This window comes from Bos indicus, chromosome 12, assembly GCF_029378745.1.
Source record: "Bos indicus isolate NIAB-ARS_2022 breed Sahiwal x Tharparkar chromosome 12, NIAB-ARS_B.indTharparkar_mat_pri_1.0, whole genome shotgun sequence".
Classification (NCBI taxonomy): Eukaryota; Metazoa; Chordata; class Mammalia; order Artiodactyla; family Bovidae; genus Bos; species Bos indicus.
This window is the reverse complement of record NC_091771.1, coordinates 16,267,340-16,281,023: the sequence shown is the minus strand read 5'-3', so window position 1 is coordinate 16,281,023 and position 13,684 is coordinate 16,267,340. Positions and strand designations below refer to the sequence as shown.

The following is a 13,684-nucleotide window of genomic DNA, read 5'->3' as shown; positions in this document are numbered from 1 at the left end:
TTAGATCCTCAGGCTGGGACGGTGCTTAATGGTATCCCCATTACCATTATAAGGTGCATTGTCGTTCAGTTGCTAAGTCGTGTCTGATTCTTTGTGACCGCATGGACTGTAGCACGCCAGGCTCCTCTGTCCTCCTAGAGGAGGACTCTCTCCCAGAGTTTGCTCAAGTTCAAGTCCATATATAAGGTAATATGGTTTTCCTATTTTTTAAAAAACCTATTTGTCTTTTACACAGGATGTGCTCTCTGCTTGCGTCCACTGGGAACTACAAATAGCTGTAATTCCATTTGCACTGTAAAAAGCGGGTCGAAGAGACAGATCCAGTGGTTACGATAACAAACAGCCTCTGTTATTATAATGGAATGAAAGCAGCTGCAATCTAAATTCAGGGTTGTTTGAGGGGTCTTTGAGAAGTTGCCAAAAGGACTACTAGAGATCATTTGGGGTCTCTTTCTCAGTGGTCTTGCCAAGTGGAAAGGGAAAATGAAATTGAAAAGTTCCGGTTAAGGCAATTCTGCCTATGATACATGATGTTACAAAAAAGTGCCCTTGTCTGCATGCTGTTTCAAGGACTGTCTATTATTGTGCTTTTGGGGCCAAGAGAATCTTCAGTTAAGGTCAACTGAAAATCTGGTGTCTGAGCATTTATCTCCCAATTAGATAATGGCTTTTTGTAACTGTCTCTGCATCTGCCCTAGGCCTTATGGAGACTATTGATCTGTGTGCTGGGCCAAGTTTTGCATTGCTATAAATTACTCGGGTAATTCTTACTTTTTAGTGCCTCACTCCTTAAATTAAAAGTTTATGACCGAAGCAAGAGTAACTCAGGGATCAAAAAATGCAATTAGTGTACATCTCTTTTTAGTACAAAAAAAAACCTTTTACTAAAACCTATATGGATTGAGCTAAAAAAAGGAAGAAAATCAAGCTGATGATTATCTGTACAGTTTTAAATTAGCCCATGGTTCTTACTGAACTTTTTAAAATTATGTTAAGTGGCCTGAGTTCCTGAAAAATATGCCAGTTGTCCCCATAAAGTTCCAACTGTGGCTTCTGCAGAATTTCCTAATGTCAACTTTCTGTCTTTGAAACAGTAAAAATTTAATTGGTTCAGCTTTTCCAAGTGATCAACATATTCAGGCTTCCCAGGTGGCTCTAGTGGTAAAGAGACAGGCTGCCAATGTGGAAGCGTTAAGAGACGCAGGTTCAATCCCCGGGTTGGGAAGATCCCCTGGAGGAGAGCATGGCAACCCACTCCAGTGTTCTTGCCTGGAGAATCCCAGGGACGGGGGAGCCTGGTGGGCTGCCATCTATGGGGTCGCACAGAGTCGGACACGACTGAAGTGACTTAGCAGCAGCAGCAGCAGCAGCAGGAGTGAGTTAGCATGCATACAAACATATTCAGCAATTGTTAAGGAGGGTCAAACAACATTTCAAAACTAATGAGACATTTTGAGGAGACTTATCCTTATTCTTTTGATGAAAGTGAAAGGAGAGAGTGAAAAAGTTGGCTTAAAGCTCAACATTCAGAAAACGAAGATCATGGCATCTGGTCCCATCACTTCATGGGAAATAGATGGGGAAACAGTGGAAACAGTGTCAGACTTTATTTTTTTGGGCTCCAAAATCACTGCAGATAGTGACTGCAGCCATGAAATTAAAAGATGCTTACTCCTTGGAAGAAAAGTTACTACCAACCTAGATAGCATATGGAAAAGCAGAGACATGACTTTGCCAACAAAGGTCCGTCTAGTCAAGGCTGTGGTTTTTCCAGTAGTCATGTATGGATGTGAGAGTTGGACTGTGAAGAAAGCTGAGCACCGAAGAATTGATGCTTTTGAACTGTGGTGTTGGAGAAGACTCTTGAGAGTCCCTTGGACTGTAAGGAGATCCAACCAGTCCATTGTGAAGGAGATCAGCCCTGGGATTTCTTTGGAAGGAATGATGCTAAAGCTGAAACTCCAGTACTTTGGCCACCTCATGCGAAGAGTTGACTCCTTGGAAAAGACCCTGATGCTGGGAGGGATTGGGGGCAGGAGGAGAAGGGGATGACAGAGGATGAGATGGCTGGATGGCATCACTGACTCCATGGATGTGAGTTTGAGTGAACTCCGGGGGTTGGTGATGGACAGGGAGGCCTGGCGTGCTGCGATTCATGGGGTTGCAAAGAGTCGGACACAACTGAGCGACTGAACTGAACTGAACTAAACTGATCCTTATTCTTCTCACACTCTGGGTGCCAGGAAATATCCTTTCCAATTGTAGAAGCAGCTGGGGTGGAAATCCTCTCAGAAAGGACCCTGCACCCATGCAGTGTCCGTGGGCCATGAGGGCCCAATGGTGAGGGCGCTGCAGCTGCTTTTTTGAGCAAGTGGGACCCAGCGAAGGTGGAAGTAGTGGCCACGGATTAACTTGACCCTTTTTCTGCACATACAACCCTTTATATCCACATCTAAGGACTGGTTTTTTTTAACTTTTTACTATTCACTCATTTATTCATCTGTGCCAGTTGCAGTGTGCAGGATTTTTAGTTGCGGCATGTGAACTCTTAGTTGCAGCATGTGAGATCTAGTTCCCTGACCAGGGGTCGAACCTACCTAGGTCCCCTGCATTGGGAGTGAGGAATCTTAGCCACTTCCACCACCAGAAAAGTCTCTAGAGCTTTGCAGATGAAGCACATGGTGCTCATTATCTAGTAGGTGCTCAATAAATCACTGATGACTTGAACCAGCTGAAAAAAATTAGTTTGAAAGTCTTATTTAAATAATAGTGAATGTGACTATTATTTGTTTTCTTCCTCCCTTACCAAAAAAAACAAAAAACAAAAAACACTAATCTTCAGGTCTCACTGGAAGTATGAGCAAGACCTGTTGAATCCTTTGACCACCTACATATATATGTTTCCCAGCCACCATTTTCTGGTCAAATATATAGCAATTCTTATTGGTGGGAAAATAGAGATTTCCAAAACATGTTAGAAAAAGTGGTTAGGTAGTAAAAATGGGCTGGCACTCTTGATTTGTGGAGGTATGGATTTCTGAGCGGAGAAGGCAATGGCACCCCACTCAAGTACTCTTGCCTGGAAAATCCCATGGACAGAGGAGCCTGGAAGGCGGCAGTCCATGGGGTTGCCAAGAGTCGGACATGACTGAGCGACTTCACTTTGACTTTTCACTTTCATGCATTGGAGAGGGAAATGGCAACCCACTCCAGTGTTTTTGCCTGGAGAATCCCAGGGACAGGGGAGCCTGGTGGGCTGCTGTCTATGGGGTTGCACAGAGTCGGACACGACTGAAGTGACTCAGCAGCAGCAGCAGCAGGATTTCTGAGATTAATTGCACTGGGAACATTTGCACTGCTGGCCTAGCCAAAGGAATCCTATTTAAAGATTAGAAGTGCTTAACTAAGCACATCTTGGAGAAAATAGAAAGAAGAATCAATTTTCTGTCATTAATCTTTATATCATCTCCCCCTACTCAATGTAATGAAAACAACAAATAAAAATAATCAGAGATCCTCAACTGACATTCAGTCAACTGGAAGCATCACTGTGTCAAGAATTTTAAAAAAGAAGTTGGAAAATATGTTTAAAATCTGTTTAAAAAAACAAACCATAGGACTCCCCTGGTGGTCCGGTGGCTGACTTTTCCTCCCAGGTGGCACTAATGGTTAAGAATCCCCCTGCCAGCGAAGGAGGTGCGAGAGACTCGGATTCCATCTCTGGGTCAGGAAGATCCCCTGAAGTAAGGAGTAGCAGCCCCCTCCAGTATTCTGGTCTGGAAAATTCCACGGACAAGGAGGCTGGTGGGCTACCTTCCATGGGGTTGCAGAGTCAGACACAACGGAGCACGCATGCGTGAAGTGCGAGCAGTCCATTGCAGGCAGCAGGAGCTCCATCCCTGGTTGGGGAGCAAAGATCCGCATAACTTGTGACCAGAAAACCAAACATAAATAGCAGAAGCAATAGTCTGACAAATTCAACAAAGACTTTAAAAGTGACTTAAATGAAAAAAAAAAAAATCTTGAAAAAACAAAAACCCAAAACATAACTCTCTTGAAGGCAGATATGGAACAGAAGTGAGGACTGGGCTGGGGCTGAGGAGCCACATACTGATGTTAAAAGTAAGAGCTACCCTTTTCTGAGCCCCAACTCTTGCCAGGTCCCATATTAGGGATCTTAGCAGTCCTATATCGAGTGGAGGAGCTTTGGGCCTCTCACCTTTTCCTGGCCTTTTTTGAAGGATGGACTCTGAATCTCGGCTTTGGGACAGGAGAGAATCGACTCCTTTCCCCCCACCAGCCCTGCTGCATAGCAGCTGCCCAAGTGGTGGTGTCTGCTGGCTAGAACAACTCTGCACACATATGTGGCTTTCCAACCAAGCATCAGCCCTCGCTGCCAGAAAGTGGGAGGAGAGAGAGGTTGGGGAGGGATGGATCATTACCAGAGGAGGGTGGTTGGGCTGTGGAGCACCTGCTCACCACAGGACACTTGTCTGCCCTTTGTGAGCAAGCCAGAAGGGATCTGGCCCCCGAGCCTGCAGGCAGCAGGGCCCTGGGGGTGGGGGACCACCTGGAATGCTCATTGCAACTGCCCCAGCCAGGGCTGGAGAAAGCCCCGGAAGGTGAAGCTTCCCCACCCCCACCTCTGCTATCTCAGTGACAGTGAGTGACCCAATGGAGAACCTTCAGATGTCATTCATGGAGTGTTGTAAGAAGGGCAGTATATGTAAGTCAGATTATCAAGAGTCCAGGCTCAGGGTGTAGGATGACAGGTGTATGAAAAAACCCAAAGCACTGCCTCTATGGGCAGGTTATGGTTAAACTGGTTAAACAGTGACATCAGTGAGTGACCTCTGACCAGGAGATGTCACACACTCCTTAAATTCTAAGCAGCGGACTTCCCTGGTGGTTCAGTGGTGAAGAGTCCGCCTGCCAATGCAGGAGACATGGGTTCGATCTCTGATCTGGGAAGATCCCCATGCTGTGGAGCAACTAAGCCCGTGTGCCATATAGTTGTATATATTAAAATAATTTCATCTCATCAGGTTTCATTAGAAATAACATTTTAGTTTTAATTGCACTTTAAAGTTATGCCATACATGAAACAATTCTATGCCTTTCTAAAATTGTTTGTTATATCATAATGCCCTTTTACCTTCCTCTTCAGTTCAGTTCAGTCGCTCAGTCGTGTCCGACTCTTTGAGACCCCATGAATTGCAGCACGCCAGGCCTCCCTGTCCATCACCAACTCCCGGAATCCTCAAGTTCTACTGTATGCATATGTTGCTTTGCAATGTAATTTTGTACTTTATTTTCTTGCCGGACCATTACTGAAAGCCTAATGAATGCTGACACGGGCCTATGGATTCAGGCTTTACGAGATGGTGGTCAAGATAATTGAAAGATGGTACCAATTTTCTAAGAGCCTGGGTAATGAATTCAAACAACTAAATATAGTATTGGAATTAATCCTTTATTCTCCAAAGCAATCCGCAATTAAGACAGTTGGCACTGGACAAATTTCCATAGAAATGCACAAATATTGAGAACCTGGCTGCATGACTTTGAATCCATATAGGCTCAAGCCCCACCAATGACTAAGACCAATTGTAAGATGAATCCTTTTTGCAAAGGATTTTAACATTTTTCTTTTTAGACTAAACATGCTCTGAAAGAAATTTTCTAGATCTTTTTCGAAATCCTCAAAGACTTTTTTACTAATCCTTCTCAAAAAAATATTCTGAGAAGATTCCCTAACAATCACAAACGTTCATAAGGAGCTAGGATTACAAAGAGGATTCATGTGAGAAGACATCTCCACACAGAAACTGTGCTCTTAAAGACATGAATGATTGTATATGTCAACTTTAATGGTTTTTAAAGTGGGATTCATACATCACTGTAGGATTCATCAATTCAGGATTTAGAGATATTCTTTTTTCAGGAACATGATCGAAAACAATGTTGCTTTCCTTTACTTTCCTATAGCAGGAAGAGGAACAGACATAAAATATAACAGGAAGCTGTGTTACTCCAAAAACATCGTAGGATCGGATGATGCGAAAGCCTTCACCGAACATTGGACCATGACACCACTCGCATTGTGATGTGCTGCAATGAAGGAAACATGACTGTCTACTAGAGGAAAGACATTTTGCTTGAGGCTATGTCAGACTCAAAGCAGTATGAAACATGGCCTTTCCCATTATTGATCTTACCCTCTCTCTGAGGATTTGACATACACAAGTGAAAAATAAAATGCTAAAAAAAATCTGTACAAAATAATCCTAATTTTCTAGAATAGGAAAGTATAGCTTTAGAGTAAGAAAACACCCTAAGGACAATTCCCACAAAATGTGTATAAAATAATCCTAATTTTCTAAAACAGGAAAGTATAGCTGCTCCTATATGTGACCCCAGGGAATTTTTCTGTATTTTCCAAATTTTTTATAATACATACATATCTTATTTATCACTCAAAATAAATATATATGTTGTTTTAAAGACAAAGGGACTATTATAACCTAGTGTAGGATTAGTAGCCACATGCATATATTCCGTGTCTGTGAGGTCCATATATATTCCACAGTCCATGGAGTCAGAGTCAGACATGACTGAGCACACACGCACGCAGGCATATTTCTAAAGGCTCACAGTTCAGTTCAGTTGCTCAGTCGTGTCCAACTTTTTGTGACCCCATGAATCGCAGCACACCAGGCCTCCCTGTCCATCACAAACTCCTGGAGTGCACTCAGACTCACATCCATCGAGTCAGTGATGCCATCCAGCCATCTCATCCTCTGTCGTCCCCTTCTCCTCCTGCCCCCAATCCCTCCCAGCATCAGAGTCTTTTCCAAGGAGTCAACTCTTCGCATGAGGTGGCCAAAGTACTGGAGTTACAGCTTTAGCATCATTCCTTCCAAAGAAATCCCAGGGCTGATCTCCTTCAGAATGGACTGGTTGGATCTCCCTGCAGTCCAAGGGACTCCCAAGAGTCTTCTCCAACACCACAGTTCAAAAACATCAATTCTTCGGCGCTCAGCCTTCTTCACAGTCCAACTCTCATATCCATACATGACCACAGGAAAAACCACAGTCTTGACTAGATGGACCTTTGTTAGCAAAGTAATGTCTCTGCTTTTGCATATGCTGTCCAGGTTGGTCATAACTTTCCTTCCAAGGAGTAAGCGTCTTTTAATTTCATGGCTGCAGTCACCATCTGCAGTGATTTTGGAGCCCAAAAAAATAAAGTCTGACACTGTTTCCCCATCTATTTCCCATGAAGTGATGGGACCAGATGCCATGATCTTCGTTTTCTGAATGTTGAGCTTTAAGCCAACTTTTTCACTCTCCACTTTCACTTTCATCAAGAGGCTTTTGAGTTCCTCTTCACTTTCTGCCATAAGGGTGGTTTCTTCTGCATATCTGAGGTTATTGATATTTCTCCCGTCAATCTTGATTCCAGCTTGTGCTTCTTCCAGTCCAGTGTTTCTCATGATGTACTCTGCATATAAGTTAAATAAGCAGGGTGACAATATACAGCCTTGATGTACTCCTTTTCCTATTTGGAACCAGTCTGTTGTTCCATGTCCAGTTCTAACTATTGCTTCCTGACCTGCATACAGATTTCTCAAGAGGCAGGTCAGGTAGTCTGGTATTCCCATCTCTTTCAGAATTTTCCACAGTTTATTGTGATCCACACAGTCCAAGGCTTTGGCATAGTCAATGAAGCAGAAATAGATGTTTTTCTGGAACTCTTTTGCTTTTTCCATGATCCAGCAGATGTTGGCAATTTGATCTCTGGTTCCTCTGCCTTTTCTAAAACAAGCTTGAACATCAGGAAGTTCACAGTTCACGTATTGCTGAAGCCTGGCTTGGAGAATTTTGAGCATTACTTTACTAGCGTATGAGATGAGTGCAACTGTGCGGTAGTTTAAGCATTCTTTGGCATTGCCTTTCTTTGGGATTGGAATGAGTGCTCGCTTCGGCAGCACATATACTAAAATTGGAATGAAAACTGACCTTTTCCAGACAGGTCAGTTAAAAAAAGACACCGGCTCATTAGTACTTTTAACAGTAGCACATGAACAGACTATTCACAGAAGTAGAAATTTGAACGTCCAAGAACCTCCAAAAAAATAAAATTTCATTAGTAATTGGGGAATACAAAACAAAATAACAAAGGAATGTGTTCAGTCGTGTCTGAGTCTTGTGACCCCACGGACTGTAGCCCACCAGGCTCCTCTGTCCATGGAATTTTCCAGACAAGGATATGGAGCAGGTTGCCATTTCCTCCTCCAGGGGATCTTCCCAACCCAGGGATTTGAACCCAAGTCTCCTGCATTGGCAGGTGGATTCTTTACTATTGAGTCACCAGGAAAGCCTCGTGGTTCACAGAAGAGACTTAACTAAAACTGTATAGAAGTTGCCAGCTCCATCTCTGCAATCCGTCCTTCACCTTAGATTTAAGTAATAGCTTGAGAGTATTAGAAGATCGGCTGAATATATTATTATGCCAGAAAAGCCAGAGGAACAATCTAAAGAATTGCATGTGTGGTGTGGTGTGGTGTGAGGTGTGTGTGTTGTAACTATAAAACTATCATCTGGCCCTATAATAAACTGTATTTTAAAAGCTTAAAAGTGTGTCTTGGTAAAAAGGACTTCAGAATTTGCTCACCATTTTAGTAACTTCTGGATTTCCTCTGGGATCACATTATAATATTTATGTAGATTATTCTTTAGAAAGAACAAAGCTGCAATTTGAGTAAGATGTTGTGGATCATTCATAGAGTTCTCTTTCCAAAAAATAGGATTAGTGAAATTATTCTCAAATAGGATTTTTTTCAGGTTAAGCTTTAAAATTCCATGTGGAAAGCTAGTCAGTTCGTTTCCATCAACCATCAATTTTTCAAGTGATCTGCAAACAAAGGAAACCATATTTTAAAAGGAAAAAGTGGACATCTGTCCCTGTGCGCCCCAAAATTGGTATAAAATTTAGTAGTAATAAAATATGAGTGTCAAGTATTTCCTTAAAATCCAGAGATTTAACTTAAAAAGCAACCAACCGATATATTACGCAAATTAGCGCATTTGTGTAAAGGGTAGCGTTAAAGCACATGTTTTGTGCAACAAGTCATCACTGTGGAAAAAGAAAGAATCACAAACATAGCAGAGTGAATGTTATACTACATAACGTATAATATAATAGGGATACAAAGAAAATTTATTTTCATAGACAAATTAAACATCAACACATGCATTTTGTTTCATTCAGGGGAGAAGTCTCAACTATTAGTTGAGGCAGAAATGGGGGGGGGAGACAGACCATTGTGTTAGGTGAAGCTTTTTATAAAATATTAAGGAAAAAATGTGTTTATGAATTTTAGGGAAGGAAAGATAGCCAGTAATAGACTTGGAAAATTCAGTGGAGTTCCAAAATTAACAAGGGAGAAAAAAAAAAGAGAGAACAAATAGCATCTTGAAAAAAAAAATCTCCAAAAAAAAAGAAAGAGATATGAAAAGGAGAAAGTGAAGAGACAGTAAATACAATGTTAAACAGAAGGCAAAAAATTAAATATATCAGCCATAACAAATATGAACAGGCTGAATTCTTCTATGAAAATATGAAAATTGTTACACAGGAAATTAAATAATTGGTCAAAATATTAGAAAAGCAGAAATAAAATTATCAAATTTTACTAAAGATAATAATGCTCCTTAGAAATCAACTAAAATCTAGTAAAAGGCATTCAGAGATAAGATAATATTTACATAGTTTGATTTTAAATGAATGTAAAGAAGTAAATAACTGTATTTTGCTCTATCCTTAAGGGGCATATGTCTTGTGGGTACTCACTACTTGCAAAGTACCTGAGTTTCTGGATATCATTTGGAATAAAAGCAATACTATTGTAGGAAATATCAAGTTCCTCAAGATAACGCAAGCAAAATAGCCTTTAATAGAAAGAGAAAATGAATTGTAAAAATGTTTATATGCTTATCATTACTGGATATAAATCATTTCATTCCTCAGTAGGTGGAAGTACAGAGATAAATCATATATTTTTAAGATCTTGAAACTTATACAAATAGGCTTTTGTTTGCATTATAGATGGTATAATTACAATAATTTTCCTAAAATAATTCATCTATCCCTTAAGACTAATTAGAAATGTTTGGAGTGGATAAAGCCCCACCTAGAAAAAAAACCACCTGAGAAATTCCTTGTACTCAGCGGTGTCTGACTCTCTGAGACCCCATGGACTGTAGCCCGCCGGGCTCCTCTGTCCATAGGGTTCTTCAGGCAAGAATACTGGAGTGGGTTGCCATTTCCAAGGGATGTTCCTGACCAGGGATCAGATGTCCTGTCCCCGGCATCTCCTGCATTGGCAAGCAGATTCTTTACCACTGCGCCACCTGAGAATATGCTGAGAAATTCTTAACAATATTTTAAAATATATATTTTATTGGTTGCTGTATTAGTTTCTAGGACTGACGGAACAAATTCTCACAGTCTGGGTGGGCTTAAAACAACAGAAATTTATTCTCTCACAGTACAGGAGGCCGGAAGTCCGAAATCACGGTATCAGCAGAGTGGGTTCCTCTGGAGGCTCTGAGGAAGAAGCTGTCCCTTGCCCCTCTCCTAGCTTCTGGGGGCTGCCAGCAGTCCTTGGTGTTCCTTGGTTTGTGAGGCATAACTCCAGTCTCCATCTCTGTCTTCATGTGGTCTTCTTATGAGGACACCATTTATTGGATTTAGAGCCCCCTCAAATCCCACCCTAATCAAGTATGACTTCTTGTTAACCAGTTCCATCTGCAAAGATCCTATTTCCATATAAGGTCTCATTCTAAGGTTCTGCACGGAGATGAACTTTTGAGGGACACCTTCCAACCCAGTGCAGTCTCATTAAGACTTTCCTAGGGAAATATCCTTGATTTTTCCTTCCATTAAGCGAAGTATGGTGCTCAGTTGCTTCAATCGTTTTCGACTCTTGAAACCCCACGGACTGTAACCCACCAGGCTCCTCTGTCCATGGGATTTCCCAGGCAAGAATATGGGAGTGGGTTGCCATTTTCTTCTCCAATTAAGTGAAGTACTTAAAAGTAAGAACCAAAGAATACGAAGACTAAGGCAGAGAGCCCTGTCTGGGGGAGAGAAGTGGGAGTTGCTTTTTGAAGACTGGAATGGAAAGGCTGAGTATGACATTCACCAAAATCCCTAGTAATTATCCCCTCTTTGTGAATGCTGTTATCAAATACCTTCCTGTTTTCCATAAAGATGAAAAGTTACTTGCATGATTATTAACTAAAGCACCATGAACAGAATATTTCATAACTTCCTACTATTTTTGTGTGGATTGTAATGGTCCTCATGATCTGTCCCCAGGCTACTCGTCCAGTTCACCCTATATTCACATATAGGCCAGGATTTGTTTGCTAAAATTCCCTGAATTAGCCCAGTTCTCACATATCTCCAGTTCCCCAAAATTTGACCCTTTGATAAATAGCTTCCTTTTTTTAAGTCTTGACTTGGAAGTCAACTCTTCCAAGGAACTCTTCCTGAATTTTTCAGACTAGGTGAGCAGCCTCTTCTGTGCTTCTCTGTTTACCTCTATCAGAGAATTTGTCACGCTATATGACAAATGCCTGTCTCCTAAACAGTGACATTCTGCAGGCCAAGGATTCAATTTTACATTTCAATGTATCTAACGCTTTGCATGCTGCCAAGCACATCAAAAGTATTTAGGAAATCACAACTGAACGAAAAGCATGGTGGTTATTGTTCAGTTGTGACCCCACAGACTGCAGACACCAATCACTGTCTCCCAGAGTTTGCTCAAGCTCATGTCCATTGAGTCAGTGATGCCATCCAACCGTCTCATCCTCTGTCACCTCCTTCTCCTCCTGCCGTCAATCTTTCACAGCATCAGGGTCTTTTCCAACGAGTCGACTCTTCACATCAGGTGGCCAATGTATCAGAGCTTCCGCATCAGTCCATTCAATGAATATTCTGGACTGACTTCCTTTAGGATTGACTGGTTGGATCTCCTTGCAGTCCAAGGGACTCTCAAGAGTCTTCTCCAGCATCATAGTTCGAAAGGTGTGGTGATCCTGGTTAATTTTAAATCATTTGCTCTGAGAAATGAATGAGATCAAATAGAAAAGCAAAAAAAAAAAAGGATAAACAAACCTTTTCAGTTTAATGTTCATCTTAGACTTTTTCACCTCTGGAAAGAAAATATTAACACTGTCTGTTCCAATTTTTTATTTATTTAAAATTATGTTATTTCACTTTTTTACCTCAGGAAGTTTCTAGAATCATTTTGTCTTCCTTTATTTCTTTAGTACAGGCAAACTAGTCTGATTCCAGGCTTTCATCTTTGATGATATATTCTTGTTGATTGTGATGTTTAATTGGGCTTGTAGGCAGCACCGAGAAAGCTAAGAAACTTTATAGGCTCTAGAGATGAAATTTATCTCATTTATATAGGATTTTAGAGAGCAATCTGTTTTAGAGAGCGATCTGTTTTAGAGAGCAATCTGTTTAAAAATCCTCAGTTTGGTCTGACAATCTATACCCTACTAGTAAAAAATCTATCACAATTTTTAGGATGTATAGAATGTTTTACATTTATTTCATTGTTTTATTTATCAGCACATCATTGAGCAATGAGCTATTTAAACCAGACCCCTGGTGATGGCTCTGAAGATTGTGCCAGCATTAATAATTGCATGTAATAACATCACACTACCATGGAAATACAACTTATTTATTGAGAGCCTATCATATGTTCATGGCAATTTAGGATGATCTTAGTGCTCACTGGACCACTGCATTACTATTATTTACAGATTTTTAAAAATGGAAGCTATAAGAATATTAATAGTTTATCCAAGTTAGTATGAAATCAAACATACCACTCAGTTCTTCAGATATATGGGCATAAAGTAATTCAATCCCTATCTTTAATCAATGGCAATATGGGAAAATAAATTTGTTCATTTTCAGAATCAGCTCTTACTTCAGGTATGAAGTAAGTATGTTCACAAGCATGTTCTTAGGTTCTTTATTTCAAACAGCTTCTCTCTCCCAAAGAACATGCTGGCTAATCAAATCAAACTGTATCAGAAAAGCAAGGCAAAAATTTCAGTCTGTCAGTTAAAAGTGGTAATTTTCTATGTCATTTTTCTCCTGTTATTCACTGAGAAAAAAATTAAGATTTTTTTTTTAACCTTTGTTACAGTCACGCCTGCATAACTTCAGAGGGTGAGTTGTGTGTACATATGTGTGTATGTACACACAGAAACAATTATAGACATGTGTGTACACACAGATTAATATACTTCAGTTACTTATCTCTGTCCACTGAGAGTATCTACAAGCAATATCATTCCAGTAGCAACTGGACTATCCAGCACCCAGCTCTTGCTTTTGAAATACCATCCTCCAATTAAAAAGGAAATAGGATTTCCTAAGAGAAATGGCTGATTCTCATATCAAGGCAGGGCAAGGCACTACAATTTATGTTACTGTGGAGATATAGAGGAGTTAAACAAAAATAAAACCCATAATGCAATATCTTTACTCCCTTAGAATTGATTCTTTCTTTTTTAATACATTTTATGTGTGTTTAATACATTTTATATGTATACAAGTATTTTTACACAGTAATGATATAATTTT

At 40.6% G+C, this 13,684-nt stretch overlaps 1 protein-coding gene across 7 annotated transcripts in view; it reads right to left on the bottom strand.

Annotated features, from left to right (window-relative positions):
* Positions 1 to 5,454: 5,454 nt before the first annotated feature.
* Positions 5,455 to 13,684, bottom strand: part of LRRC63 (leucine rich repeat containing 63) — a 34,489-nt gene continuing 26,259 nt past the window's right edge. For 4 of the 7 annotated variants that reach the window (XM_070800064.1, XM_070800066.1, XM_070800070.1 and 1 more), the window contains 3 exons: positions 9,871 to 9,954; positions 8,678 to 8,917; positions 5,850 to 7,869 (listed from right to left, as the gene is read on the bottom strand). In XM_070800064.1, the coding sequence (XP_070656165.1) occupies positions 6,897 to 7,869; positions 8,678 to 8,917; positions 9,871 to 9,954 (1,297 nt within the window). In that variant the 3' untranslated portion in view covers positions 5,850 to 6,896. Of the gene's footprint in view, positions 8,129 to 8,677; positions 8,918 to 9,870; positions 9,955 to 13,684 lie in introns of all 7 variants that reach the window. The other 3 variants (XM_070800067.1, XM_070800069.1, XM_070800065.1) reach the window with 3 other exon arrangements.